At 58.4% G+C, this 25,883-nt stretch overlaps 3 protein-coding genes across 3 annotated transcripts; 1 reads left to right on the top strand and 2 right to left on the bottom strand.

The window, feature by feature from the left end:
• Positions 1-4,626: 4,626 nt before the first annotated feature.
• On the bottom strand, positions 4,627-8,405 carry RHBG (Rh family B glycoprotein; the record flags this gene model as incomplete). The annotated part of the gene is made up of 10 exons (XM_079547636.1): positions 4,627-4,686; positions 4,828-4,901; positions 5,096-5,217; positions 5,313-5,446; positions 5,587-5,724; positions 5,917-6,083; positions 6,389-6,536; positions 6,655-6,805; positions 7,194-7,380; positions 8,231-8,405. The coding sequence occupies 10 exons, from the start codon at positions 8,403-8,405 to the stop codon at positions 4,627-4,629; spliced, it is 1,356 nt and encodes a 451-aa protein (XP_079403762.1).
• A 1,895-nt stretch (positions 8,406-10,300) lies between these two features.
• HAPLN2 (hyaluronan and proteoglycan link protein 2) lies at positions 10,301-12,013 on the top strand (the record flags this gene model as incomplete). The annotated part of the gene is made up of 5 exons (XM_079547659.1): positions 10,301-10,468; positions 10,677-11,027; positions 11,165-11,281; positions 11,443-11,628; positions 11,730-12,013. Exons 1-5 carry the CDS (start codon positions 10,384-10,386, stop codon positions 12,011-12,013), a joined length of 1,023 nt encoding a protein of 340 aa, XP_079403785.1. The 5' UTR covers positions 10,301-10,383.
• Positions 12,014-13,326: 1,313 nt separating this feature from the next.
• Positions 13,327-25,537, bottom strand: BCAN (brevican; the record flags this gene model as incomplete). The annotated part of the gene is made up of 15 exons (XM_079547567.1): positions 13,327-13,352; positions 13,439-13,621; positions 13,768-13,912; positions 14,143-14,225; positions 14,764-14,922; positions 15,072-15,179; positions 16,795-17,226; positions 17,401-17,583; positions 18,074-18,502; positions 19,441-19,734; positions 20,207-20,334; positions 20,423-20,597; positions 20,683-21,075; positions 21,180-21,272; positions 25,342-25,537. 15 exons carry the CDS (start codon positions 25,535-25,537, stop codon positions 13,327-13,329), a joined length of 3,027 nt encoding a protein of 1,008 aa, XP_079403693.1.
• Positions 25,538-25,883: the final 346 nt, after the last annotated feature.

Genomic DNA, 25,883 nt, shown 5'->3' with positions numbered 1-25,883 from the left:
GATGGGAGTGGGACACTCCACCAGACCCAGCATAGCTGCCAGCAGGAGCCACGGTGACGTGGGTAACAGATTTAACCTGGAATTGATTCGAGCCCCACCAGGGCAATTTGTGTGTTAGGTACAAACTACTCCATCCCCCTTCAAAGATCAGCTGAGATTCGTCTTGGCTGATCTATCTAATGCCAAATATTCAATGTCTTGCTGTGGGCAGGAGAGCACGAGGGTGCATCTGCCATTTCTCACCTCTTTCCCAGGAGCTCCTGAAATGGGCTGACTCCATCCCCATTCGGCTCAGTGCAGTCGTCTGACCCCCAGGCTGCAGGAACTGCTTTGGGGCTCCATTTATGCTTGCTATTCAGCTCTGACAAGCAGTTTTTGCTTGCATGCAAGACCAGCAAAGAGTTGTGGCCATTCTCTTCCTGCATTGCAAGGAAATCAACTGCACAGCCAGGATGCAAACAGCCTGGGGAAGCAGCAGAGCAACCCAAGCCCAAGGAGAACGCAACCCCAATGATCCTCATGTGTTGGTTGTGGGGTGAGGACGTTGTCTGGGTGCATTGGGGCGGTGACATGGGGGAAAGCAATGCGGTGTTGTTAATCCATTGTGCATGGGAATAGGATGAGCCATTCTGCATGGGGTCTGTGCCTGCTGGGTTGCTTTGGACTCTGCTGGAGCACAGAGAGGGCTCCCAGCATCGCTTCCATCCCCGGTCCACTGGTCATGCCAATTTGTCACCAAGCTGGGATTTCAATTAAGCCCCCAAAGGAGGGGTCAGGGGTTATGCAAACACAGAAGCAGAGGCCACTCGCCTGGAGGGCTTCCCTGGGGCTGCTCCTGCCGGCCCCTCTCTTTACACAGCCCAGATTGACCCGGGCTGAGTGCCGGCATTGTTCCCCACGCTCCATTCAAGAGCCCGTTTGTCAATAAAATTGACCTCTGGGCTCCTGGTGATGCTGCCTCCTCCTCTTCCTCCCTATCCCTGCAGCTCAGCCAGAGTGGATCTGAGAGTCCTCATGCCCTGGATGTGCCCTGCATGTGCCAGGAGCAGGGAGCAGAAAGCAGCACTGCTGGGTGCTGCAATGAGCCCAGTTCTTTGCACTGCTCTCTGCCCTTGGGTCTCTTGCATTTGACCACTTGGCGCCCTTGAAAGCACCACCAGCATCATTCATCCTCCCTGGTTCTCCTTTCACAACCATTCCCTGCTGTTCCCACGAGCATCCCATGATGGTTTGCTACTCCTCGCTGCCCGCAAGGACTCAAAGGTATTTTGCTCCAGGTCCCATCTCTCTCCACATGTCCCCTCCACGGACACACTTAACCCCAGCACCCTTCTGCTTTGTGGTGCACCCCCATGGGTTTGGACCACAGAATGATGGCTGCATATTTTGCCAGGCAACACGGTGAAAGGAGCAATGCTTGAACCTGTGAGCAGATTCAGCCATGAGATAAATTTGTGTTGCAGCGCAAGTGGCAATTAGAGCCCCTCAGTGACTGTCCCTTACATAACACCTTTGTTCCCAGCCCTTCACTTTACATTCAGTTTGTAAATAAACTTGACTCCCAGTTTTGCTGGGGCCTCGATTCCCTCTTGATTTTATTTTATTCTTCATTGGAGCTGGCAAAGAACGAGCTGATTGTTTGCTTGTACTGCCCAGGCACCCCGGAGTGGGCACTTCAGCCACCCACGTGCTGGGTGCCAACGATTTTAATTGCTGTGCCCCCAGTTCCAGTGCCCAGAAAGGCTCATTATGCTGCAAGCAATGATTAGTGTCCTGCAAACGGAGCTTTGTGATTGCAAGGGTCAAAGTCGAGGATGCTTATGGAGGGGGGCAGCTTGGCAGCAAGGCTGGGTTCTGCCCCACATCGAGTTTGGGGTCAGGGAGGGGATGTGGAAGACTCAGGATCACATTCAATTCATTCACATCTGCGTTCGCATCCGTTCTGTGTCCAGCCAATGGATCTGGAAGGAGTCAGGATTTGGATTTAGGTTATGTTAAGTCCTTTCCAACCCAGGCCATTCTGATTCTATGATTTGCACCCATGGGCAGCGCCAGGATGCTCCGGGGCACAGCGCCTTGGTGGCTCAGAGCTCTCCCACCTGGGAAATGGCAGACATGGAGCACCCGTGCTGCCGGGTGTTCCTATGGCACAGTGATGCCACGTGGCCATCAGAGCTGTCAGGCTCTGCTCTTTGTTTGGAGCAGGGATGCCTGGGCCCCTATGCCTCTCCGAGCCTCCCTGCTCCCATCTGGTGCCCATTATCAGACGTGTGCACCAGCCCTGTCTGACAAGGAGCTTTACAGGTGTCGCTCAGATAACAATTCACACTCTAACGAAGGTGGGAAAGATGATTAGCTGGCTTTCTATCAAGCAGAACACAGCATCAGCTGCTCCTTAGGGGGAGGCAGTAAGGGCCACGGATGTGTAAGGACACATACACCAGCAACATCGCAAGCCTGGGCTTTGTCCTGCTGCTAATTCCAGTGCACTTGCAGGCACCTCTTTGTGTGCCTTAGTTTCCCCAGCTGTAGGAGAGCTGTGGTTATTGCTTTTCCTCGAGCAACACCCTCCAAGCAGCTGATTGAGCTCAGGAGAAAGAAAGAGGAGGTGATGGAGGCAGGGCCCTCAGCAGCTGAGCTGCCAATGTAGAGGGCAAGGTGCTGGCAGAGCCAGGGCTCCCAGGGGACAGAGCTGGGAGTCGGGGTGCAAATGGGAGCTAAATGGCGAATGATAAATTGGCTTTTCTGTATGGATGTTTTGGCTTCCCCTGTATGGAGCGCATCTTCTACGGATGGGTTGCGAGGGGTCACAGGGATGGGAAACTGAGGCATGAGGGGCTTCGGACCCTGCCGCTGTGCTCAGGGCCTGCAAAACATCAAGGCACGAAGCCGAACTTGCGTCCCACCGGGTGCCACCGTCACAGCGCCCATCTGCACCCCGGTGCCGTGGCAGAGCCAGCCCAGCCTCTCGCTCCAGGATTATCCGCTCAGCCGCGCCATCTGTTCACCAAACTGCCATCATTATGTTCAACTTGGGAAGAAAACGGCCCCTACAGAGAAGCAATTTGTTCGCTGACGAAACCTTTCAGGCTCGTCGCCGTCCCCACCGACCCTCGCCGCCGCCGTGAGGGCCGGCTCTGCGCTCGCCTCGCTTAAACAGTCTGCGGGGAGAGAGGTGTGTGAGCCAGGCACTGGGAGGGTGCAGGGCTCCCTAATCCGATTATAGGGCATAAGAGCCTTCAGAGGGCCGAGGAGGAAGAGGAGGGAGTTGCACTCCACGCCCAACCCCAGCCCCGGGGGTCTTGCAATGATCTCACTGGAGGGGCTTTTCTTTCCCTCGCAGTGGGGTTGCTTTTTCGGGAGGAGATCAAAAGGGAAAAGGGCTGCCTGGGAAAGGGAGTGAGGAGGGGGGGTGAAACAGTGGAGTTAGGGGCTGCAGGCTGGAGCCCAGCCCCAGTGCTCTTCTGCCTCCCATGGGTCGTGAGAAGCATCTTCTCCATGGAACAGAGCCTGGAGTGAGGTTAGGATGGACCAGGAGCAAAACCCCCAGGGCCTGCAGTGAGGATGGAGCCTCGTGTCACCATGCTGGGCTCCTTTTTTTTTTTGTGGAAATGCAATGGAACCAAAGCACTCAGCACACACCTTGATTTCATTGGGTTCTTAGTAATGAGCAAGTGGGGATCCCTGGGAACATTACAGCATTGGTTTGATGTGTATCAAAGGCAAATGTTTTCAACTCCTGATGTGGAACAGCGCGCCAGCCTCCAAATTTTTCTGCATCATTTCTAAAAGGAATTAAAGAGCCCCATCTAAAAGCCAACGTTTTTGGTCAGCCTGGAAGCAAATAGTTGGTTTGTTGTTGTCGTTTTGTTTTGTTTCGTTTTTTGCTTCCCCCCTCCCCATCTCATTTCAGATCTCAGTGCATTTTCAGTGTGGTGCCAACCAGGACCATGGGGCATCCCTCTCTCAAGGGAACTGAGTGACACTTGGCTGCTTTGGAGGAGGGATCCTCCTGGTGCAAGGAGCTGGATGGGAGAAGGGAGGCCACCTGCATGTAGGGGACCAGGCTGTCACCACGGCCTGGCCCCGGGCTGTGGCACCCTCTGGTGGCTGAGGTAATGGAGGGATTAGAGCTAAGCACGAAATCCGTGGCTCAAATGAGGAACCTGTGACTCCCCAGCACTGCTGTGAGGGGTGAGGGGATCCTGGGGGCTTTGCTTTCTTCCCTGGCAAACCAGGTGTGAATTCAAGGCCAAATCCTGAAGTTACAAAAGAAGACAGAGGTGTTTTAATGGCGGTGATCGACAGGATCCATAGAAAAAGTCTCTGCTGTTTGCCCTTCAGCTCAGTACACCCCTTCCCAGCGCAGCACCCTAAAGAAAAGCCCTCCCCGCAGCTCTTCCCTCTGTCAGGTGGAGAAAACGAAGGCACGGAGCAGAGCTGGCAGGAAGCACCTCTCAACCAAGCAAGGTCTGGATCCTTGCTAAGCTGGGCTGTCCTTTCTTCCCACAGCAAGAACCCAAATGACTGCAGCATCTCCTCGCTGTACATCCCCTGGGGATGGCATGGAGACGAACCTGGTTGGGAACGTTGGGCTGCAGGCACTGCTTGGAACTCACCACGCTGTCAGGCGACGTTGCCTCGCTCCTCGCTGCTCGCCCCTCGGTCACATCCATCCTCATCCATCTGCACCGGCACAGAGAGGGGTGGATTGGCTCAGGGGTGAAGCAGGACTTCGAAGGGTGGGGAGGGTTGTGACAAAGCTGCCTCCCAGCCTGGACCAAGGATGGAACTTCCCCCCTCACCCCAAAAATAACCCCGCTGTACCTCCCGCAGCACTTTGCTCTCCAACTCGTTCCCCTCGGGGGGAGACCTCAGCACCTTCGTTCGCAGGAGGATTCCTGAGGATGCAGAGGATCCGTCTGAGCTCGCACCGAGCTTCCCCTGCCACCTAGCGGCCTCTCACCCCAGCTGCGCCGCGTGGGCTCCTCCGCGTCGGTTTTGATGGTTTAGTTGGGCCTTTTTTTTTTGAGGGGGGGGGGGGGATTTTTATTTTATTTTATTTTTTTTTCTAATGCACGGGGTTCAAACTCACCCGTGAGGCCGCCCCCGGAGGCAGCCAACAGCAGGGTGACCAGCAGCCCACATAGCTGCCACTGCGCCTGCTCAGCGTTCGTGCGGCTGCCTTCGGCCACCAGCGGGAAGACGAGCTGCAGCCTGCAGGGAACGGAGCCGTGGGCTCTGCTTGTAGCTACGGGGGGCACCGGAGCAGCCCCTACGTCGGAGCGTTTCCCGGTGCCGGCTCTTCTCACCTGTCGCCGTATACATCCGCGGTGGCCAACGCTGCCAGCAGTGTCCCCAGGAAGGTACCCAGGATCCCCGGCAGCCCATGGACGTTGTGCACTCCACACGTGTCCTCGGTTTTCAGCCTGGATCGCAGGATGGGCTGGGGGATGCACGGAGAGGAGGCTGGGTTTAGGATGGGGGAAATGCTCCCCCTCCCACTGCCCGCTGTTTTGGCTGAGTTGGGAATGCAGCTCCCCTGGATCCAAAGGTGCAGGACCTCATTGCCACAAGGGGACTCACCGAGAGGAACCTGGAGCCGAGCAGGGAGAGCTGGCTGGCCAGAAAGCCTGCTGTGAGAGCCCCAAAGGGGGTGGACAGCATCTCCCCCGCCATCCCCATCACGGCTGCGCTGGCCAAGGTGGCATCCTGGAGCTGGGCCTGAATGGAGCAGCACAGAGGGGTTGTCCTCATGGCATGGGGCTGAGGTTTGGGTTTCCATAGGGTTCGAGCTGGGTTTTATCCAACCCAAGAAAGCAAACCAGCATCCCCTTGTGCTCCCTTGGACATCGTCATGCTTCCCGTCCCTGCGGGATGGACAGGGGCTTGGCTTTGTCTCAGGACAGGACCTACCACCTGCAGTGTGCCCTCCTCATACAGGATAGGTGAGAGGACAAAGGTGGCCAGGGTGCTCGCTGCCATAGAGAAGTAGAGGTTCAGCACTGCCCAGGGCTCGGCGCTGTCGTGGGTTGTGGTGGCTGAGGCAAAGCTGGGCCAGAAGATCCACAAGCAAAAGGTTCCTGCGGGAGGTGAGTGGGCACATGTGGGCACTGAGGTTGCTCTCTCGAGGGAAAGAACCTCCTCTTGCTGGTGCCAGAGATGTACAAAGAGACAATGGCCACAGCTGGCAGTGTGAGCAGTTTGGGCTGGACAGGAGGAAAAGCTTTTTTCCTTGGAAGAGATCCCTACGAAGGTGGAGAATCTCCATCCTTGGAGGTCTGCATCCTCAGACATGCAGTGGCATGACTGCGTGTCCTAGCATTGGTGGCGGTCCTTCCCCCCACCACTCCTATGATTCTGGTGTTGTAGGGCTCAAGCTTCATACCAACCACAGCAAAGAGATCGGGCTGGTGCCCCACGTCCTGCTGCTCTTTCCTCTTGTCCTTGTGGGGCCGGTGCAAGACGCGTGAAACCGTCAAGCCAAAATAAGCACCAAAAGTGTGGATGGTCAAGGAGCCTCCACTGTCGCTTACCTGGGAAAGAAAGCACCATGCAGGGCAGAGTATGGGATCTGCCCATGGCCAACGCAGGTCTTGATGACAGGAATCAAAACAAAGACCCTGACTATTCCCTTTCTGGGGGGTGACTCACCCCCAGGAGGCTCCGCAGGACGTATTCATTGCAAGCAAAGAGAGGCACCTCCAGCAGAGCCATCAACAGCATCTGGATGGGATTCACCCTGCCCAGAACAGCCCCGGTGGAGATGAGGATGGCTGCAGTGCAGAAGTCAGCACTGACCATGCTGGGAAGGAGAGGCAAAACACTGAGCTGGATCCAGAGCAGCCAAGGCAAGGGCAGGCACTGGGGAGAGTGAATCGACTGGAGCTAAGCCTGAATCCCACATGCCATCCCCTACAACCCAAACCCTGCCTCTCCAACCCACGCTCCACACCCTGCTCCTGCAAGCTGAATGGGCAGCCTGAATTTTGCTGTCGGTGGCAAGGCTTGCATGGCTTGGGCAAGTGGGTCTCAGTGTTCCCCTAAACACTCGGCTGATGCTCAGCTAGCAGCCTGGTCCTCACAACCCTCCTCGAGAGCAGAGCAGTGAGTTTTACAGAGGAGGGAGCCAGTGTGCAAGGGATGGAGCTGGGCTGGGCAGCATCGGAGCAGCAGCACCCTTCCAGCCTTACCTCTGAGTGCTCACGTAAATCTTGCTGTTCTGGGAGAAGTAAAAGAGCCCCTGGGCCAGTATGGCCCACTGGATGGTGAAGGCCACGATGAGGAGGCTGCCAGCCACACTGCCCACCCCGTAACGGCTGAGGAAGGCCAGTAGGAAGCCAAAGCCGAGGAGAGCTCGGAGGTGGGCATCCCGGAACCCTGGCAGGAGGCAGAGTGGGGCTATGAGGCACCGCAGGCAGGGCCTGGGTTTGGGTGAGAGTGACCCCCACCTGATAGCCTGGGGTCGAAAAGGTTTTGGGGGTGTTGGAGCCTTCAAGCTGATGGCAATCAGCCTTCTCCACCCACACATGTCCCAGCACAACAGGGAACCGTGTCACCTCCCAGCAGCAGTTTGCCCCACAGACTGGAAGCTTTTCGGAGCAGCTCGTGTAGCCCTGTCCACACTACTAACACTGACACAGGGGTGTTTGGAGATACTGGCCATAGTCAGGGACTCCCCTGCTGCTCTGCAAACGTCAGGGGTAAACAGGGACCCAACACGCACAGCAAGCAAGCAGTGCCATTGCCCCACACCTGGCAGTGACAAGCAGAAGATCCACATCCTGCTGTGGGACAGTCTTCCCTTTACATAGCAGGAACAGGTGAGTCAGCATACAGGTGTGGATATGTGGGCGGAACTGGGAGAACTGGCCCAAACTTGGCCAACAGCATCGGTGCTGCTGCGTGGGGAGGGAGGTGGCCAGGAGGGGCCGGGGGTAGGGTCTGGATGGATGGCACTGTGCAAGGGGCTCGGTGCCAATCTCCTGGTGCTGCTAACCCGTGTGGGTGGAGTTTGTAGTCCCTGCAATGCCAGGAGCACCTGGTCAGGGAGGGGAGGGGGGTGCATGGCAGGCTTTCACCTCCCGTGATCCCCATGTCCACCTCTGCTCTCTTTTAGGGGTAAAAGCCGAGCGCAGCAACTTTCTGCACCTGTGCCAGGAGCGTGAGGCAGGCAGAGCTGCTCCCTGTGCCCTCCTTCTACCCCCCTCCCAGAGGACAGGGTACTCACGGGGGTACCCCAAAGTTGGGCTGGGGTCTCTCTGGCTGCAGCTTGGCTCCGTGGAGCAGAGGTTGGAGCTCTCCGGACTGTAGCGGACAAAGGTGGCGAAGAGGACGATGGTGAGGAGCTGGAGGAAGAAGCACAGCCCAGAGAGATGCAGCCTTGCAGCAACACGCTCAGCCATGCTGCAGAGCTCACCGAAGCGGCTGAGAGCTGCCTGCAAAGTCTGCCTGCAAACCACGCCTGCGAGGCCAAGTCCTGCCCTTGGAAAAGCCCCAAAAAATGAGGGCAAGAAACAACCTGGGGCTGCTGGCAGAGCTGGTTCCCTCTGGGGTTGAGAAGCTGCAGCAGAGCCTTTCTTTTGCTTTGCTTTGCTTTGGTGAAGTTGTTTGTCCTGCACTGAGAAGGAAGAGGAAGAGGAAGGAGCTGACAAGTAAAGTACGGCCACTTTGGGGGAAGTGGCTCGGGTGCTTTGTTGGTGCAGCCAAACTGTGATCTCACGCTGCGCAAATGAAAGGGGGGGGGGAGGACGGATGCCGGGCAGGGATGAGTCAGGGCTGCTTTGGGGTGTAGCTACTGCTTTCATGTGGGAAAAATGCAACCACCAGAAAGCCTGGCCAATGTGCTGCAGTGCTGGAAAGCCTTGAACTGCAGCCGGGCACTGCTGAACGGGGCACTGCTGGGAGTGCTCAGGGTCTGTTTTGGGTACAGATCCATGGGAGAGCTGGGGAGTAGCATCTGCTGTTGTTTTTTAACCCATTCTGGAGTAGCAGGACACTGTCTCCTTCTTGTTCACAGTGGTTTGAAGTGTGGGGTCCTTGGGGGCCTGCAGTGCCCAGAGCAGGGTGATTGCTTTGACCAAAATGGGGCAGAAGCTTGGGGCAGGGGAAGCCTCCTAGAACAGCACGCACGGTTCTGCTTCCCACCCAGGGGCTGTTTTTGCATTGTGCATGCCAAGATCGCTGTGTCCTCAGCTAGGACAGACAGACAGACGGACGCTTGTTTGCATTCGTGTGCGATGAGCTTCCTCCAGTCCTGGAGATGCACCCTGGGGGAGGGAGCTGATAAGGGAACCCAGAACACAGCCCTATTGTTCGGCCTTGTTTTGCTGCTCGCACCATCCCAACCCCAAAGTGACAGCAGCAAAGCTTCTGCCTTGGCTTTGCACTGGGCAGGGTGAGGCTGGGGGGGGTGTCAGGGTGGGGGGACCCCCCCAGTGCTCTCCCAGATCGTGGCGTCAGCAGCCCCAGAGCCAGAAACTCCATGCAGGGAGCGTGGCTTTGATCAGCACTGATGGCTGTGGGAGCAAAGAGCAGAATTTCACGGGGAGCAGCACGGAGGGGATCTGTGCCTGCAATGGGGGGTGCGGAGCCCCGCATGGTGCTGACATTTTCCCTGAATTCTCTTACTCTGTGGCCTGTGAATAAAGGGATGCTTGTTAGCTGGCGAGCGCTGTGTTTTGCCGAGCAGAACAATACAGAGAAAGATGCCCACAATGGGAAATTGTGCTTCCTCCTCTCCGTGCGTTCCTCGGGGAGGTGTTGAAAAAAAAATAAAAAGGAAAAAAAAAAGAAAAGAAAAGAAAAGAAAAGAAAAAAAGAAAGGAGAAGAAAACGGGAAGAGACGGGCACAGGGCAGGGAGCGAGAGCACAGCCAACACTGATCATGGGAGCGGGACGTGGGGCTGCTGGGGCACTGCCTGCCCCAGGATGGCGATGGTGATGGTGACAGCAGTGCAGGCTCAAAGGGAGGGCAGGACCCAGCTGGGAGCACCCACAGCCGTCCCTGTGTCCTCGTGCCCTGTGTCCCCTCTTCCCAGCAGCATCGCAGCACAGGTTTGAGCTTTCCAGAGCCCTTCATCCTGAGATGGGGTGGCTGTGACAGAGCCAGGAGGCAGGCGGTGGTGGATGGGCACAGCAGCTCCCCTGAGGACGGTAAGGAGTGATGGGGACTGATGATGGTGGTGGTGGGAGAGGGGGCTGCTCTTGCTTATCTCTGTGCTTGGCACCTCTCAGATCATCGGTGTCCTGTGTGATGTCCACTTTGCAGGGCAAACATTGAGATGGTTTGGTTGCTGCCCATCTCCCTGCTGCATCCCCCAGTCTGTCCTGCTGCGTGGCCCTGATCCCTTTGCTCCCCCCAGGCTTTCCCCAGCTCTAAAGATGCACCGGGTTCTGCTTGCATCCTTCTGGCTCCTGGCAGCATCCCCCACCTCCAGCATCTTCCAGAAGCCAACAGGGAGCCCTGGTAGGGAGCGGGAATGGGGACAGGACACTTCTGCTTGGGGACGGTATTGGGAGGTTTGGGCAGGGGCTGGGATGAGCATCCTGGAGGCTGCAGCAGCAGGGAAACGAGGTGGGATGGTTGCTGGAAACCAGGCTGACGAGGGTGGTGGGGAGGTGCTGAGGGGCCGTGGGGCTGTGGCAATGCCTAGAGGTGAGCCGGTGCCCCGCAGCCACCCCACGCCTGCAGTACCTGCTGGAGCCCCTGCACACCGCCGTGCACACACAGCGAGGTGCCACGGCCACGCTGCCCTGCGTGCTGCGCGCCCTGCCCCGCAACTACCGGGTGAAGTGGAGCAAAGTGGAGCCAGCCAACTATGGGGAAAACGTTATCATCATCACCAACGGGCTGTACCACAAAAACTACGGGCCGCTGAGCCCCCGCGTGCGCCTGCGGCACAGCCACCGCTATGATGCCTCGCTCACCATCACTGATGTGACCTTGGAGGATGAGGGACGCTACCGCTGCCAGCTGGTCAACGGGCTGGAGGATGAGAGCGTCTCGCTCACGCTGCACCTGGAGGGTGAGGGATATGGGGAGGCTCCAATGGGTCCCCATTGCAAAGCTACTTCCCCCAGACTCCTGCTCAGCACCAGGTCCCTGGAGGCAAGAAGCCAAACCTCCATGGTGAGAGCGTGTCCCTCTGTCCCTGTCCTCTAGGTGTTGTCTTCCCCTACCAGCCCATCAATGGGCGCTACAGATTCAACTACCATGAAGCCAAGCGTGCATGTGAGCAGCAGGATGCCCGGCTTGCCACCTACCAGCAGCTCTACAAAGGTACTATCCTGCAGCATCCCAAATCCTTCTGTTGCTCCAAATCTACCTTGCTGGTAGGGATGATGCTGAGTTGGCCAGGCTTCCACCCAGGCTGCCGTCCCCCATCCCTTCTGTGCCCCGCTTTGTTCTTATGGTACGCTGAGGTTCTGCCCACCCCGCAGCTTGGATGGAGGGGCTGGACTGGTGCAACGCGGGCTGGGTGCTGGATGGCACCGTGCATTACCCCATCATCAACTCACGGGAGCCATGTGGCGGCCGCCTCCTGCTGCCAGGCATCCGCAGCTATGGGGCCAAGGACAAGCAGCGGGACCGCTTTGATGCCTTCTGCTTCACCTCTGCACTGCAAGGTACCTCCAGCATCGCCCAGCCCTCTGTGGTGACACTGGGGCTGCTCACGGAGTCATCACCCTCCATTATTTCCTCCCCCCCCCACCCCTCCCATCCCCAGGTGAGGTCTATTTCATCCGAGGCCACCTGAACTTCAAGGAAGCCGGGCAAGCGTGCCGCAACCACGGTGCTACCATTGCTAAAGTGGGGCAGCTCTACTCTGCGTGGAAGTTTTTGGGGCTGGATCGCTGTGACGGGGGTTGGCTGGCAGATGGAAGCGTGCGATACCCCATCACCACCCCTCGGCAGCGCTGTGGGGGTCTGCCAGAGCCTGGTGTCCGCAGCTTTGGCTTCCCCAGCAAGGAGCTGCGGACCTACGGCACCTACTGCTTCACGGGGACATAGGAGAGGTGGGCAGAGGCAAAGGGGTGGCACTGGCTCTTGTCACCTGAGTGGAGAGCTCAAGGTGGGACAGGGGTCTCTGGGGCATTGTGGGTGGTGCTTGCATCCTCTGATGGAGCGATGAGGCTGAATTTGGGGGAATTTGCGCATCCTCTGATGGGCTGAATGTGGAGGGTTTGTGCATCCCCTCTGACGGGGCTGAGTCTGAGGGGGATTGTGCATTTAATGGAGCTGCTCCCTGCACTCAGCTGCCTCAGAATCTTGTAGGCATTCAAGGCTTGATGGAGAATCCAGAACCATTTCCAGCCCAGGAATTGAGGGGGTCTGGTCCAGCCCTGGTGGGCACGGCAGGCTCCCTGAGCCCCCCAACCTTGGTGCACCCCCGGCCCTGGCCTCGCTTCTTACGGCCGTGCAGACTTTGGCTGGTGCAGGCATGCTGGAGAGCCAGGCATTAACGAGTGTGACTAATGGAGTTTCGCTTTCTCAATTAATAAAGCGACAGTAAAGCGGCCTCTGGGACCGCCTGGCCACTCAGTGAGGGGGGTTTGCCAAGGACTCAAGCACTCCCCCCACAGTGTCCTGGTGTCATCGGTGTCCCTGGCACCACACACAGGGGTTTCTCGGTTTGGGATACAGCTGGAGAAAACAGCGTGGGGACGCATCAACATGGGGACACTTTGGGCTGCTCCTCCCTGTGCCTGTGGCTCAGGGGCCATCGCTGTGCCCAGGCTGCTCCAGCATCGACCTGGTCCCCATGGCTCCACTGTGCGTCCCCCACTCCCAGTTCTGAGGCTGTGTACCTTTGCCTCTCCCACCCATGTGCATGCTGGCACAGATCTCTCAGTGCCATCCATTTCCTTGCTTTCATTCCACAGAAACATGGAGGGGGCTTGAGATGCATGCATCCAGCAGTGTGGCCATGTCACAGACATGTGTCACAGACAGCCTCAGTGTCCCCTTCCCCATGTTGCTGTCTCAATACAAAAGGGGGGAAGCAGCAGCTGGAGGCGATGCTGCCATGTCCAAGCTGTCACCTGCCTTCCCCCCACTCCTCCCACTCCCATCTTCTCCTCCTTGATTTTAACTCTGTTGCCATTCTGGTACTCAAACAGCCCCGGTGCAAGGTGAGACACCGAACAAGTAACTGGCGATTCCTTTTGAGGGACTCTTTAGTTGTTGGGGTTTCTTTGTACAGATATAAAACAAGCAGAGGGCAGGCACCCACCAGGACACCTCTTGCCCTCCAGTGCTGCATTGCCATCCCGGTGACATCCCCATCCATGCCCGCTCCGGGGCCTGGGAAGGTGACAGCTCACTCAGTCCTCGGAGTGCTGAGCCAGCCCTGGGGGGGGACACAGGAAGCAAAGAGCCCCATTGAAGAGCCATCCACGAGGGGAGATGTGGGGATGCAGGGGGCTGAATGCTCACCGGGGCGGCAGGAGAGCTGGGGCCGTTCCCAAATCCCATCCTCACGGCAGCGGATGATGGGGGAGCGGCGCGGGGCGAAGCCGTGGCGGCAGTGGTAGCGCGTGATGGAGCCGATCTCGTAGCGCTGCTTTGGTTTGCCGAAGGCGAGGGCGTTACTGACGGTGGGGGGGGGTCCGCACTGCACTGTGGGGTCGGGGGAGAAGGTGGGCGTCCTGGGGCTGCGCCGAACCCCTCTGCCTCACCACCAGCTCCCACCCCAACTCCAGGTGAGCTGAGAGCGGTCAGAACCCTTTTTTCCTTGCTATGGGGGGGGGTGGTGCGTGGCTTACCCAGCCCCATTTTGCAGGTGTAGGAGAGGTGGTAATTGCAGGGGACATCACTCCATTGTCCCCCGTCGTGCCACACAATGACCACGCAGTTCTCACCGGAGAGAAAGTAGCTGTCGGGTTGCCCCGGGTGCCAATTTTCGTAGAGCTGGGGAGCACAGGACGGGCTGGGGCTTCGCTGGCACTTTGCATTGCGTCCGTGCCATGGTGCCCCATCTCCGTGCTGCTGGTTCGGGCACCCCAAATCACACGGTGCTCATGCCAGTGGTTTCAACTGAGGCTTCAAAACCTGGGACTCATCCCAAGGGATGGAGAAGGACCACGAGGTGTGGTGGGGATGGGAACGGGGTGGGGAGGGGGATTGGCAGCACGGCTTACCAGGGGGCTGCCGTCGGACCACTGGAAATCCCCCTCGATGGTGCGGTCGTTGAGGCCGATCCATTGGTACTCGCGGTACTGTTCTGGGGACAGAGGAGGGCATGGGGGGATCTGCCATCCCCTGGCATCCGTCAGGGCGGAGAGTTTGGGGGGGTCGCCGGGAGAGGGCAGCAGAGCCCCAGTGTCCCCATGCCTGTCCGTGGCGACCCCGTGTCCCTTCCTGCTCCTCCTGGACAACCCCGCTTCCCAGCTGTCCTTTCTACCAATTAATCCATCCTATTGCCGATGTTTCCTTTCCTTTCCCCCTTTCCTTTTTCCCCTTTCCTTTTTCCCCTTTCCTTTTTCTCTTTTCTCTTTTCTCTTTTCTCTTTTCTCTTTTCTCTTTTCTCTTTTCTCTTTCCTCTTTCCTCTTTCCTCTTTCCTCTTTCCTCTTTCCTCTTTCCCCCTTCCTTTCCACTTTCCTTTCCCCTTTTTATAAAAACATTTGTGATGGTGTCTGCCCATCCAGCTGCCTTTTCCAACAGAGGGAGAGGAGCTTTGGCTCTGCTTTGCCCCTTGGCCAAACCCACTGTGGTGAGATGCTGGGTCCCATGCCCTGCAGGTTGGGGTGGCCCCACGTACCATTGATGAAGTCCTGCTCCTCGGGGGTCAGGATGGTGGCCAGATGCCCCCCAAAATGTCTGCACTGTGACTCAGCGTCCTCCCAGCTCCTCCGGGTGGAGAAGTGCTTGTAGCAGGCTCCCTGGAAGCTGTCCCAACTGGGGCTGCACCTCTTCAACGCTGAACCACAGCAGGAGAAAAGGAGGGGAGAGAGGACAAGGGTCAGCACCATGGAGCTCAGCCCACGAGCAAGCCAAAAGAACACCCAAAACGGATTTCTGTGCGCTGATGCCTGAAGGACCACGGGCTGTGTGACCCTGTGGACTCACGTCTCTCGCAGCTGCTCCCTCCGTAACCTGGCAGGCAGAGGCAGGTGGGATGGGTGCCATCCTCAATGCAGGTCCCTCCGTTCAGGCAGGGGTTGGGGATGCAGCCACCTGCAAAGCACGGGCATCCCTGCTCACTGCATGCCCCTGAGCTGCCCCTCAGCTCTCGAATGGATGCACAGAATCTGGGGCACGGTGGCACGCCTGGAGCCATCCCATCTTCCTGCACTGGATGGGTTTGAGGCTTTGGCGTGTCCCCATCACTCAGCAGGACATTGTTAGAGTGTGCCGTGGATGGGGACGAGTCCTGCTGTCCCCAGAGCGGTGCAACAATGGCTCTTTTGGAGGGAACATGAAAGGATAAGCCCTTGACATGTCCCAGACACACGTCCTCAGCCTGGCAGCAAGGCGAGCCTCGTGCCTGTCCCCAGCCTTACTGCTGTCACCTTCAGCCTGCCCAAGGCTGAGAACTCAGTGGTGCCATCCTTGACCTGCAAAACCAGCACCAGCCCGTTCCGGTCATTAAGACACACAGTCATTAATCTGTCCCCAGCTCAAAAATGTGATTTAGGGCTGTCGCCAGCACCAGCAGCACAGGGAGTGCAAGTCCTTGGCACTATCCAATGCCCTGTGCCCAGACAGCATCACCTCCCCGCCTGCAGGAGCACGCAGACATCTCCAGTGGACTGCAGCAGGGTGAGAAATGAGCTATTTAAGGCTTGGGCACGTCCGGCTCTTTGGGAACATATCTCTTCTTACCAGGACATCCACATCCACACTGCAAGGTGCTGAGCAGCGCCCATGCTGGGGGGGTGAAGAAAGGAACCCCAGCGAGGCTGTCCCACGGGGTCAAGGGGCAGCAAGATGGGCAGGGGTTCGGTTGCAGAGCTGAGAGCATCCCAGCTTAGGAGCCAAGAGGAGTTTTGTCTTGGGGTCACTGCTCATGCACCCACCACCCTCCTGCAGCGCGTGGGCTCCATCTCAGCCCCCGGTGCTCACCTCGAGGCTGTGCACCCCCAGAACACCCAACACCCCACAGCTCTGCACGGCATTCAGCTGCGTGCACCGTGGGGATGCTCCAGGGACAGCTCACACCCTGCTCAGCCCCAAAGGCCCTCATCCCTCTGGGGTCCGGGGGGATTAGTTCGTCAGTGGGGATGTGAGCGAGGCAGCGGGCGCAAGGATGAAGGGAAGAGCTAGCCGAGGTGCGTGTTCTAGAAAGCTTTTAATTCCCTTTATTAGTACCACTGTTAGTCAGAGGAGGGTTTGGGACCTTCTTTTGTTAGATTTGTTTCTTTTTTTCTTTTTTTTTTTTTTTTTCATGGAAACAGTCATTAAAACACTTCACAGAAGTAGAAGAGAATTAAGTGCATGCATAGCTCAGACCAATTTGTTTGACAAATATGTGCTTCTCCGGACCTTTAACCTTCCCTTACCCAGCCGAAGAGAGGAGGAGAGAGAGAGACAGACAGACAGAAGGACAGACAAGAGGAAAGCACAGTGCAAAGGAAAGGTGCTGCCACTCTCTAGTGCCAGCGTGCAGCCAGGAGCGCTGCCCCAAGTGCAAAAATGACACAGTGCTGGGGACCCCCGGCCAAGCTTGCACCTGCACCCAGGCTGGCACGCTCTGTGGGCAGGGCGGGCAGTGGGGCGGCCGAGCTGGGTGCTGGGGACAGCCTGGGGGGCCCAGCATGGGGAGAGGTGAGGCCGTCCCTGTAGGTCCCACCTGGTTCTCCGGGGACGGCTGCAAGGAAACCCTCCACGGTTGCAACAGAGGGCATCGGGCGCTCTTCTTCATCCTCCTCCTCTTCCTCACCCTCCTCCTCTTCTGAAGATGCAGCGGGCATCCCGCGATCAGTGCTTGGGGTTTGCAGTGCATCGCTGCTGCTGGGCAACTCTGCGTGCCATGGGGTGACCTCCGTTGCTGGGGCTGTGCCCCCATCCCCTGGTGCTGTTGGTGAGGAGAGCCACGGGGCCCCCGACTGCTCCTCTCCATCATCCTGCAGCTGCGGCGGTGCGGGGGGCAGCGGGGATGCCCCAGGGTTTTCGGTCACATCTCCTGACAGCTCGGGGTCCTCAGCAGCCCCCACAGTGTGGATGGGGGTGCTGGTCCCCCCAGCCCCACGGCTGCCTACGGAGGAGGATGGCTCTTGGATATCTGTCGAAGTGACAAAAGTGGCGCTGGTTGGATGTGTCACCTGGCTGTCCTTGTGCCCAGATGCCCTGCCGTTGTGGGCTGGCCGCCCCACAGCTTCCCACAGGTGGATGGGGAGACATGTGGGGACAACGGAGCCAGGTGGCTGGGGATGCCCATTGGGTGGCTCTGTGTCACCTGCTGCAGCCACCGATGGGGACAGGGCGTCACTGGGTCCTTCTGTGCCCACCAAGACTGTCTGCACATTCGGCTTCATGGGCTGTCCAGGCTCTTGCCCTCTGCCCGGACTCTCTGCTGCTGTGTTCCCGAAGTCCTCACCCAGCACAGAGCCCAGCGGCCGTTCCAGCGCTGCTCCATCCTCTGCAAGGGGCAAGGAAAGGCAGTGAGACACCCACAAGAGGAGCCAGCCAGGAACCAGGCACTGGCATTGCCGGCAATGAGCAGAGCTGAAGGGAAAATGTTGGCACAGTAATGCCTGAGGAGACAGAAACAGCCCCAGGTCTGGTGATGCTTCCCCCTCTGAACCAGCCCCATTGCTCCGGCTTGGCCATTGCATTCTCCTGTCCCACAACACATCTTTGCTTGGCCCCTTGCCTCCTCTTGGCACAAATACAGCATGGTTTGGCACTGGCCCTGCCCGCTACACCCTGCCGTCCTGGCCACTGGATGAACAGACGGACATCTGTGCATGGCAGGGACAGACCAACAGCCCCACGCCTGTCACCACCACACCAGGACAGCGGCACCCCGGCCGTGGGTGCACCCTCGGTGAGATGGCACTTGGACACCTCTGTGCCTGCATCCCTGCTGCTGCTCTCTGTGCCCCAGCCCTGAGCACTGCTGGACCTACCCGTGCGGGATGGCTCTTGCCTGGCCTCTGTGCACCTTCCACCTGTCCCTGTCGCCTCGTCCTGGTCTGCAGGGGACGGGCTGCCTGGTTGTACAGCACAGCTATGCGGGATGCCTGCCTTGGGGACGGCTGGGGCTGTGGGGAAAGGGGCAGCCGAGGATGGGTGACGTCCTCGTGCTGAGGACGAGGAGGTATCTACTGGGGGGTGCCGGGTGTCTTCGGGGGACAGGCTTGGCTTTTCCAGCTCAGCATCAGCCACGTCCTTAAAGAAAGGGACGGCGTATATAGCCCCTCGCGACTCAATCTCCACTTGCGCTTTGGGCAGCTGCAGCTCCTCCAGCTTTTCTGCCACTGTAACAATCTCCTGGAGGCCCTCGGGCTCTCTGGCTTGATATTTTCCTGCAGCCTCAGGGAAAGAGTTTGTCCCTTCTGTGGGCAGAAAGAAAGTGGGGTATTACCGCCTTGTCCTGGCCCCGCGGCAGCTGGGGACAACCTGGGGGATCCCTGTGCACCGGCTGAGCTGGGTTGTTAGTGGGTTATGCAGTACAGCACTGCGAGATGGGTCCGTCCTGCCTAGCTTCATCCGTGGAGACAGCGGGGAATCCACTGAGAAATGGGGAAACTGAGGCACGGAGGCATGCAGCGGATGGTTGGTGGGAGCACAAGGCCCAGGGGACGCTCAGGTAAGTGGGAATGGGAAGAATCTGTGCCTGTTATCCCTGTGAGCCTCAGTCCTCACTCACGTGCCCCGGTGCGCAGGGTGCCCTCAGCACCCAGTAGCTCACTGCCTCTATTTCATTTCCTATCCGTGGTAATAAATAGACCTTACAGACCTGGCAGGCTGTGCCCAGCAGCCTAAAGAGAACCCCGAAAAGCCTTCAACATCCACACAGGGGCGAACCGTCCTAGAGCCGTGCTCCTGCAGCTGGCTCAGCCCCAAGGTGAGGGCTCATGGCATCGACCTGGGACAGGTGCTGTGCCCAGAGCCACCCTGAGCTCACACGGACGGAGACATCCCTGCCCTACTGTGCTACAGCAGCATGCAATACTGAGGCCGACCTTGCACTATACTGCCATGCGCTATGCAGACCATGCAGAGCATCCATCCTCTATCACGATGTATCAGCATGCAGTATTGAGATCATGCGGGTTATTCCTCCCCTATCAAGATATATTGGCATGCAACACTGAGCTCATGCAAAGCATCCCTGCCCTGAGTCGGCATGCTCTACTGCAGATATGCAGAACACCCCACACTCCACAGTGACAGGGCGGCACAGCGAGCACGTAGGGATCTCTATTCTGTCCCTGCTTCGTGCACCCCGGAGCCCAGCACTAAACTTTGGGGCCGCGGTGCCCCTGGTTACCTCGGAAGCAGTACGCATCGTATCTGCTCTGTGCGTCGGGGAATCCCGTCTGGTTGCGAAACTGGAAGATGGTTTTGACACCCGGCAGGGCTCCTCCGCAGCGCTCCCGCGGGGTGACGATGGGATAGCGGACGCTGCCATCAGCCAGCCAGCCCGGGTTGCAGGCATCCAACCCTGCACTCCAGGCTGCGTAGAGCTGTCCTGTGCTCGCCAGCACCGCACCCTGCGCCCTGCACCGCGCCACCGCCTCCTCCAGGGTAAACTTGTCCGGGGCCGTCTCCAAAAATATTTCCCCTGCAATGAAAGGAAGGAAACAGGCATCAGGAGATGGTTCAGGAATGGGGAGAGGTGTGGATGCGGGTCTGTCCTTGCACATGGGGCAGGGGCGAACACTGAGCCACCTGCTCAGCTCTCCTGAGCTCTGCCCATAGCTTGCTGCACAGGCAAACTTTCCAAAAGAAAAACGTGACTGATGCAGGTGCTGCTGATTCCACCTGGCAGTGGATTCCATGCCACGTAGCGTGCACAAGCAGCAGGGTAGCAGGTATGTGACACACAGGGACAGCCCCAGGTCAGCAGCGCTCCCCAAGCAGTAGGAAGCATCAGTGGTTTATTGCGGCAGGTCAGCAAGGCAGTTCTGCAAAGGGTTGCAGGGAAGCAAGTCTGTGCCCTCTACGGAGCGCTGCACATTTGGGACATTGCTAAGGGAACTGGGTGACAGCGCTGGGCTGTGAAAAGGAGGTTGGACATGGAGCACCACAGGCACCTGGCACGTCCTCAGCATAACAGTACACGTCGTACATGTCCTCCGGGTCCACCACACCGTAGTTCCTCACCCCTGGGAAGCCATTCATGTCTCCGTAGCACGCCTCGCGGGGAGTGTGGATGGGGTACCTGGCAAAGCAGAGGGGAAGAATGGTGGTGGCTGAGGGGTGGCACAGGGGAGTCACTGGGTGCCAGAAACACGCCATGGGGCGCTCACCTGACGGTCTGGTCAGCGATCCAGCCAGCATCACACTGCTCGTAGCCTCCCAGATAGGCAGCATACAGCTGCTCAGGGGTGGCAATGCTGGCACTGATGGCAGTGCACGCCTCCTGCGCCTCGGCAAAAGTGTAGGTGTAGCGTGTGGAACCCCCACGGTAGTGAAACACCACTCCTGCAGGGAGGCACAGGGTGAGAAACCAGGAGAGAGGGTCTGGGCAGGGTCCCCCAAACTGTGCTGCTCCCTTTCCTGTGCGTACCTTTGACTCTGAGGTCGAGGATGTCGTGGCCGTCCTCGATGCCATGCTGCACGTCGCAGCGGTAGATCCCCGAGTCGTTGGGGCGCAGCTCGGTGAGCAGCAGAGAGGCGTCAGTGTAACGCTGATGGAAGACAGGCAAGGAGGCACGGAGGCGGTAGTCCTCACTCACCTTCACCTTTTCCCCCCGTGCTACCAAGATCTCTGCCTCCCTGCCTTCAGAAATGAAGGTCCACTTGACCCGGGGGGCTCCCAGCACTGCTCGGCGTCCCGTCGTGCTGGCAGTGGGCAGGGGTGCGAGGTAGGTGATGAGGCAGGGGATGGTGACGTCCCCTGCCAGCACAGCGTGAAGGGCTGGGTGCCGTGGGATGGACACCTGCAGGGCCTTGAGGTCATCTGGGGGGAGAAGAGCAGAGAGATGAAGGGGGCTGGCATGTGAACCTCCTGCCCCAAGGATACTCGCTATAGTGTGAGGGTGAGCATGGCTGGGGTTGTGTTACCTGTGACATCTTCAGGGCTGAGCACCTCCGGGACCACCGTGGGGGCAAACGCCCAGAGCAGCAGCAGTGGGAGAACTGAGGCCATCCTTCGCCCTGTGAGGGGTTACAAAAGTCCAGCAGAGGGTTTGAAGTGCAAAGAAGCATCATAACCTCCAGCTCTCTGCTAGAGGGAGGACTGGGAGAGACTGGTGCCTGCATGCACGGGGTGATGCACAAAAGCATCAGGTTGAGAGCATGCAGCCAGCACGGACCCTGCATGGCAGAAAGGAGAGGGAGCAGAAGGAAATGTGCAGACGTGCCCTGAGGAGCAGGAGAGCTGCAGTGCCTCAGCTCAGTGCCCAGGGTCCAATCCAGCCCCAGGGAGAGGGGTCCTCTGGGGACAGCAGATCTGAGCACAGCATGGAAAGTCTGAGCGCACAGCCAGGCAGGAGGAGATGCCAGAGCTGGGCTGCGCATCGAGACACCGCAGTCAGAAACCTCAGAGGGGATTGTAATAGCTGGTGTCGATCAGGGTTGACGGAATGAGCCACTGAGCCCTGGCTCATGATGTGAGAGTGTGAGTGCACGCATGCAAGCTGGGCTTTTGGGTGTGCATGCATTGCAGCTTGCATGTGCACTGCAGCATGCATGTGCACTTGTATGGGCACGTACATGTGCTTGTGAGTGTGCTTCCACACGTGTGGCCAGGGGGGTTCAGCTGGAGATGGGGATGCTGAGGGTGCACAAAGCACGGGGCAGTGGGGGAGGGATGGAGCAGGAGGTCTCCTCGTTGCCATTCAGCTCACGCCGGAGGTTTCCCGCGCACAGGCTGGGAAAACCAGGGCCGAGTAAAGCAGCCATTATGTCCCAGGTCTCTCTCAAGGCTGCCTGGCACAAAGGGCTCTCCCCCGCCGGCTGAGGAGCAGCACTGAAAGGAGAGCCCAGCAGCTAGCACGGCTGTCACCAGCTCCTCAGAGCAGCACCGGGGACACTGGGGATGTCACGGAGGAGCTCCAGCCATCTGGAGAGGACACCAGGGATATGGAGAGGTCCCTGCGTGGTGCATGGCTCTGCAGGATAGCGTGGCCCCATGCACTCCTCTGCAGGGGCTCGGTGGTTTCCTCGGCCCTGGACTGGCACGCAGCGACCCTGAGCCTCAGAGCGCCTTTGTAATTTATGAGCTCTTTGTGCTGCATTGATTTTGGCAGCCACTGAAGCAGATTTGGCACCTCTGTGGTGAGCTCTGGCCCAGGTCGCAGGCTGCCAGGGCCAGGCTGAAGGGAGGCTGCCCTGGAGCTGCATCTCTCTGCAAAGGATGATCCCCGAGAACCCCAGGGGACCAACGTGCCAGGGAGTGGTGTGAATACAGCCCAAGAACCAAGGGCAAACAGCCTCCAGCACTACGCACGTACACCTCTTAGCACCGTGCACCATGCTTGCACAGCCCCTAGCACTGTGCACTCTGGATGTACACCTCCTAGCATCACGCACCATGGACACACAGCCCTGAGCAGCACGCACCATGCACGTACAGCCCCTTAGCACCACGCACCACACACGCACGTCCCCTAGCACTGCACGCCATGCATCCATCCTTTTCCATCCAGTACATGACCAGTGCTGCCAGCACCAAGCCGGGGGCTTTCCCAGCTCTGGATTGATCATTGGAATTCAGCCCCACGGAGCAGAGTGAGGGATGGTCCCTGCTGTGTGCTGACTGGCTGTGACCCTCAGTGTGGTGGAGCGAGGCACTTTTTGTCCCAGGCTCTTTTTCTTCCTGTTCCCCAGGCGCCGCAGTGGTACAAGCAGGGAGCAGCCGTGGAGCCTCAGCAAGGAAATTCAGGGGATGAAAGCTGCATGAGCGCAGCAAGATGGAGTGAGCAGGGGGCTGCTCCCCTCCTGTGCCCACCCAGAGCTGGGACACCCAACACACTGGGACTGGGGCTCCATAGGGGTTAAACCCAACTCACCCTGCCCACGGGAGTCCCGTGATGGCAGGACTCTCAGGCGTCACTGTTTGAGGTTTGGGGTTTGGGGTTGGATATGTATTTTTTTCCTATTATTTGCCACAAATGGAATTCTTTTTTTTTTTTAGCCTTCGCAAGGGAAAGGCTGGGAGCGGGAGCAAGGGAAGGCAGCTAAAGGGAAAGTGGGAAGCAGGGAGCAGGGCTGTGTTAGCTCTGAGCTCCCAGCCACGGGGATGGGTGGGATGCTCACGTGCACACTGACTGCCTCCATTTCCCTGGGAAACCAGGTGGAAAATGAGCAGAGGTATTTCGGGATGAGAACAATCTTTCTTTTTCTTCCTCCCCTGAACTCACTCTAATTTAAGCCACAGCAAAGCACGAGTGATGCTGCAAACGGGGGTCCCCAGCCCCTTCCTCTCCACACCACCACAGAGAAGCTTTCCCAGGCTGTCCCATCCCCATGCAAAGCCCCTCTGTCCCTGCATGTGACAACTTTGTCCCTGCTCCCAAGGTGCCCTGCCAGCCCATAGCGCAGCTGATCAGCGGCTTTCCAGGGATGCTCAGCTGCAGAATGAGTCAGCAGCCACAGGCAGAGCCTGGCCCCGCTCCAGTCTGCCCCGTCCCCCCCCATCTCCGGGCTGCAGGTGCCCCAATGTTCCCATGCACGTGCTTGACCCTCTCTGAAACTGTCCCCTCCTTGCTGCAAACTGCCCCTGCTTCCTGCACCACCAACAAAACAAGGGGACCCACCATACCGGGGGGGGGGGGTCACAGCAGTGAGCCCCCCATGTGCTGAGCACAGAGGATGCTGCGGGAAGCACCCAGCAGCCTCTTGGCAGCAGCTGCTGGCAGAGCATAAAAGGCCGGAAGCAGGTGGGAATGGGGGGGAGGAGGGGTCCTTTGGCTGCCAGAGCTGCTCACTCCCCCCCCCCCCCCAGCCCATGTTGGAGAAAGGGGCTCCTTGTTGCTGGGCTGGGATGTGCCCCCGCTGCACAGGGAAGAGCTGTGTCCCATCCCCAAAGCCTCATGGAACTGCAAAGGGCAGAGCTGATCTGGTGGACCCTCAGAGGGACCCCACAGTCACTTGGGCATGGTTCACACATCCGTGGAGCTTTGCAAACCCACCCACTGCTGCATGGCTCCAGTGGGAAAAATGAGGCATGGATTGGGGTGGGGTAGAGGAGAAGGTGCCCCAGATTTCAGCAGCAGAGCCTGGCCCCTCAAATCCACCTTCCAAGCACAAAATCACAGCACTGCAAAGTGCTCAGGCTCCCAGTTTGCCCAGTCCAAACCCATTCCCTGCAAAACAACCCCAAATGCCCCGAGCATCATCACCCTGAGCTGTACGGGGTGGGCAAGGACCTGCCCAAAGGGGGCAGCAACCCCTGGACTGAGCCCCTCATGCAGAGAGGTACTGGAGAAAAGGGCAGAAAGGGTCTTTCCCACCCCTCACCAGCTGAAGAAGCAGCAACAGTTTCTGGGTCTGCCTGGGCTCTTCCCAGCTGGGGAGCACTGAGGGCTCAGTGGGATGCTCAAGGGGAGCACCTCCATCCCAGAGAAAAAACATTGTTTCTGCAAGAGGGCAGGGGATGCACATCAAAGTGCCCCAAGCCCTGGGCACACACACAGACATTCTGGGTTTGTTCAGTAGGGAAAAGCAATGAAAACCCCACAAAACATTCCCTTTCTTTTTTTTGCCCAGCCCTTCTTGCCCCCCTTGGGACACCAGCAGGAGTGGGGGGAAAGAGCTGGGAGCCAATGGGAAAATCCTGTGATGCTGTGCAGCCCTGCTCTCCCTCAGCCCCCGTGGTGTGGGGCAACTTCAGCCCCAATGCTTCCCAATCCCCCACCCCCCCCTGCCAGCTCTGTGCCTCTTTATCCCATCCCGGTGCTGCCCCGATTGCATCCTCCTTAAAACGAGGACCTGTCCCTGGTGGCTGAGCAAGGAATGGGCTCCATGCTGAGACCTGAAAGCCCCAGTCCCCACTAGCATCAATCCCAAAGTCACTTTCCCACCTCAATCTTCAAGCACTCTCCCCCATCCCCCCCCCCCCCATTCCTGCTCTGCAGAGCCGGCGCCACCTGAAAGAAACTTGCAGAGCTCTGCCAAGGACAAAACGGGGACCGGTGGGAGCATCCCTGCTGGACATCCAGGTCACCCCCAGCAAGCAGGGAGAGCTGTGCCCACCCCCCAGCCCCATCACCTCCCCGCTTACTTTCTGCTGGCACAGAGGTGACATGAGATATTGCAATAATAGCGCAGTACAGCCCGCAGGAGGGGCTCTCCCCGTGTCCCACCTTGCTCACGGTGCGGGCGGGGGTCCCCGGGGGCCCGGTTTGGGGTTGAGTTTCTCCGGGGTAGAAGTAGGCAGCAGGTTGGCAGCAGGATTGGAAGTGAGCTGCACCGGGCATAAGTGCAGACACCGAAAGAAGAGGAGTCCTCTGTGTGTGTCCGTGTCCGCGTCTCTCTCTCTCTCTCCCTTTTTTTTTTTTTTTTTTTCTTTTAATCCTTCCTCTTTCCCTCCTCCTTTTATATTTTATTCCTTCCCCTAAGTAAGAAAGAAAGCAAAAAAAAAAATTATTACCGTGTTGGCTGAGCGCGTTGTCCCTCCCCGTCCCTCCCTCCTGGCAAAGGCAGCACGAGACCCACGCCGCGGCTGCTCCAGCTGGGCACGCTGTTAACCCAATGCAGCAGAGCAGAGCAGCTGGGAAGGGACAACCTATATTCAGCCCCCTCTGGCATCGGGGTGCACTTTGA

Source organism: Tetrao urogallus (genome assembly GCF_951394365.1).
Source record: "Tetrao urogallus genome assembly, chromosome: 28".
Lineage (NCBI taxonomy): Eukaryota > Metazoa > Chordata > Aves > Galliformes > Phasianidae > Tetrao > Tetrao urogallus.
This window is presented reverse-complemented; position numbering and strand designations above follow the sequence as displayed.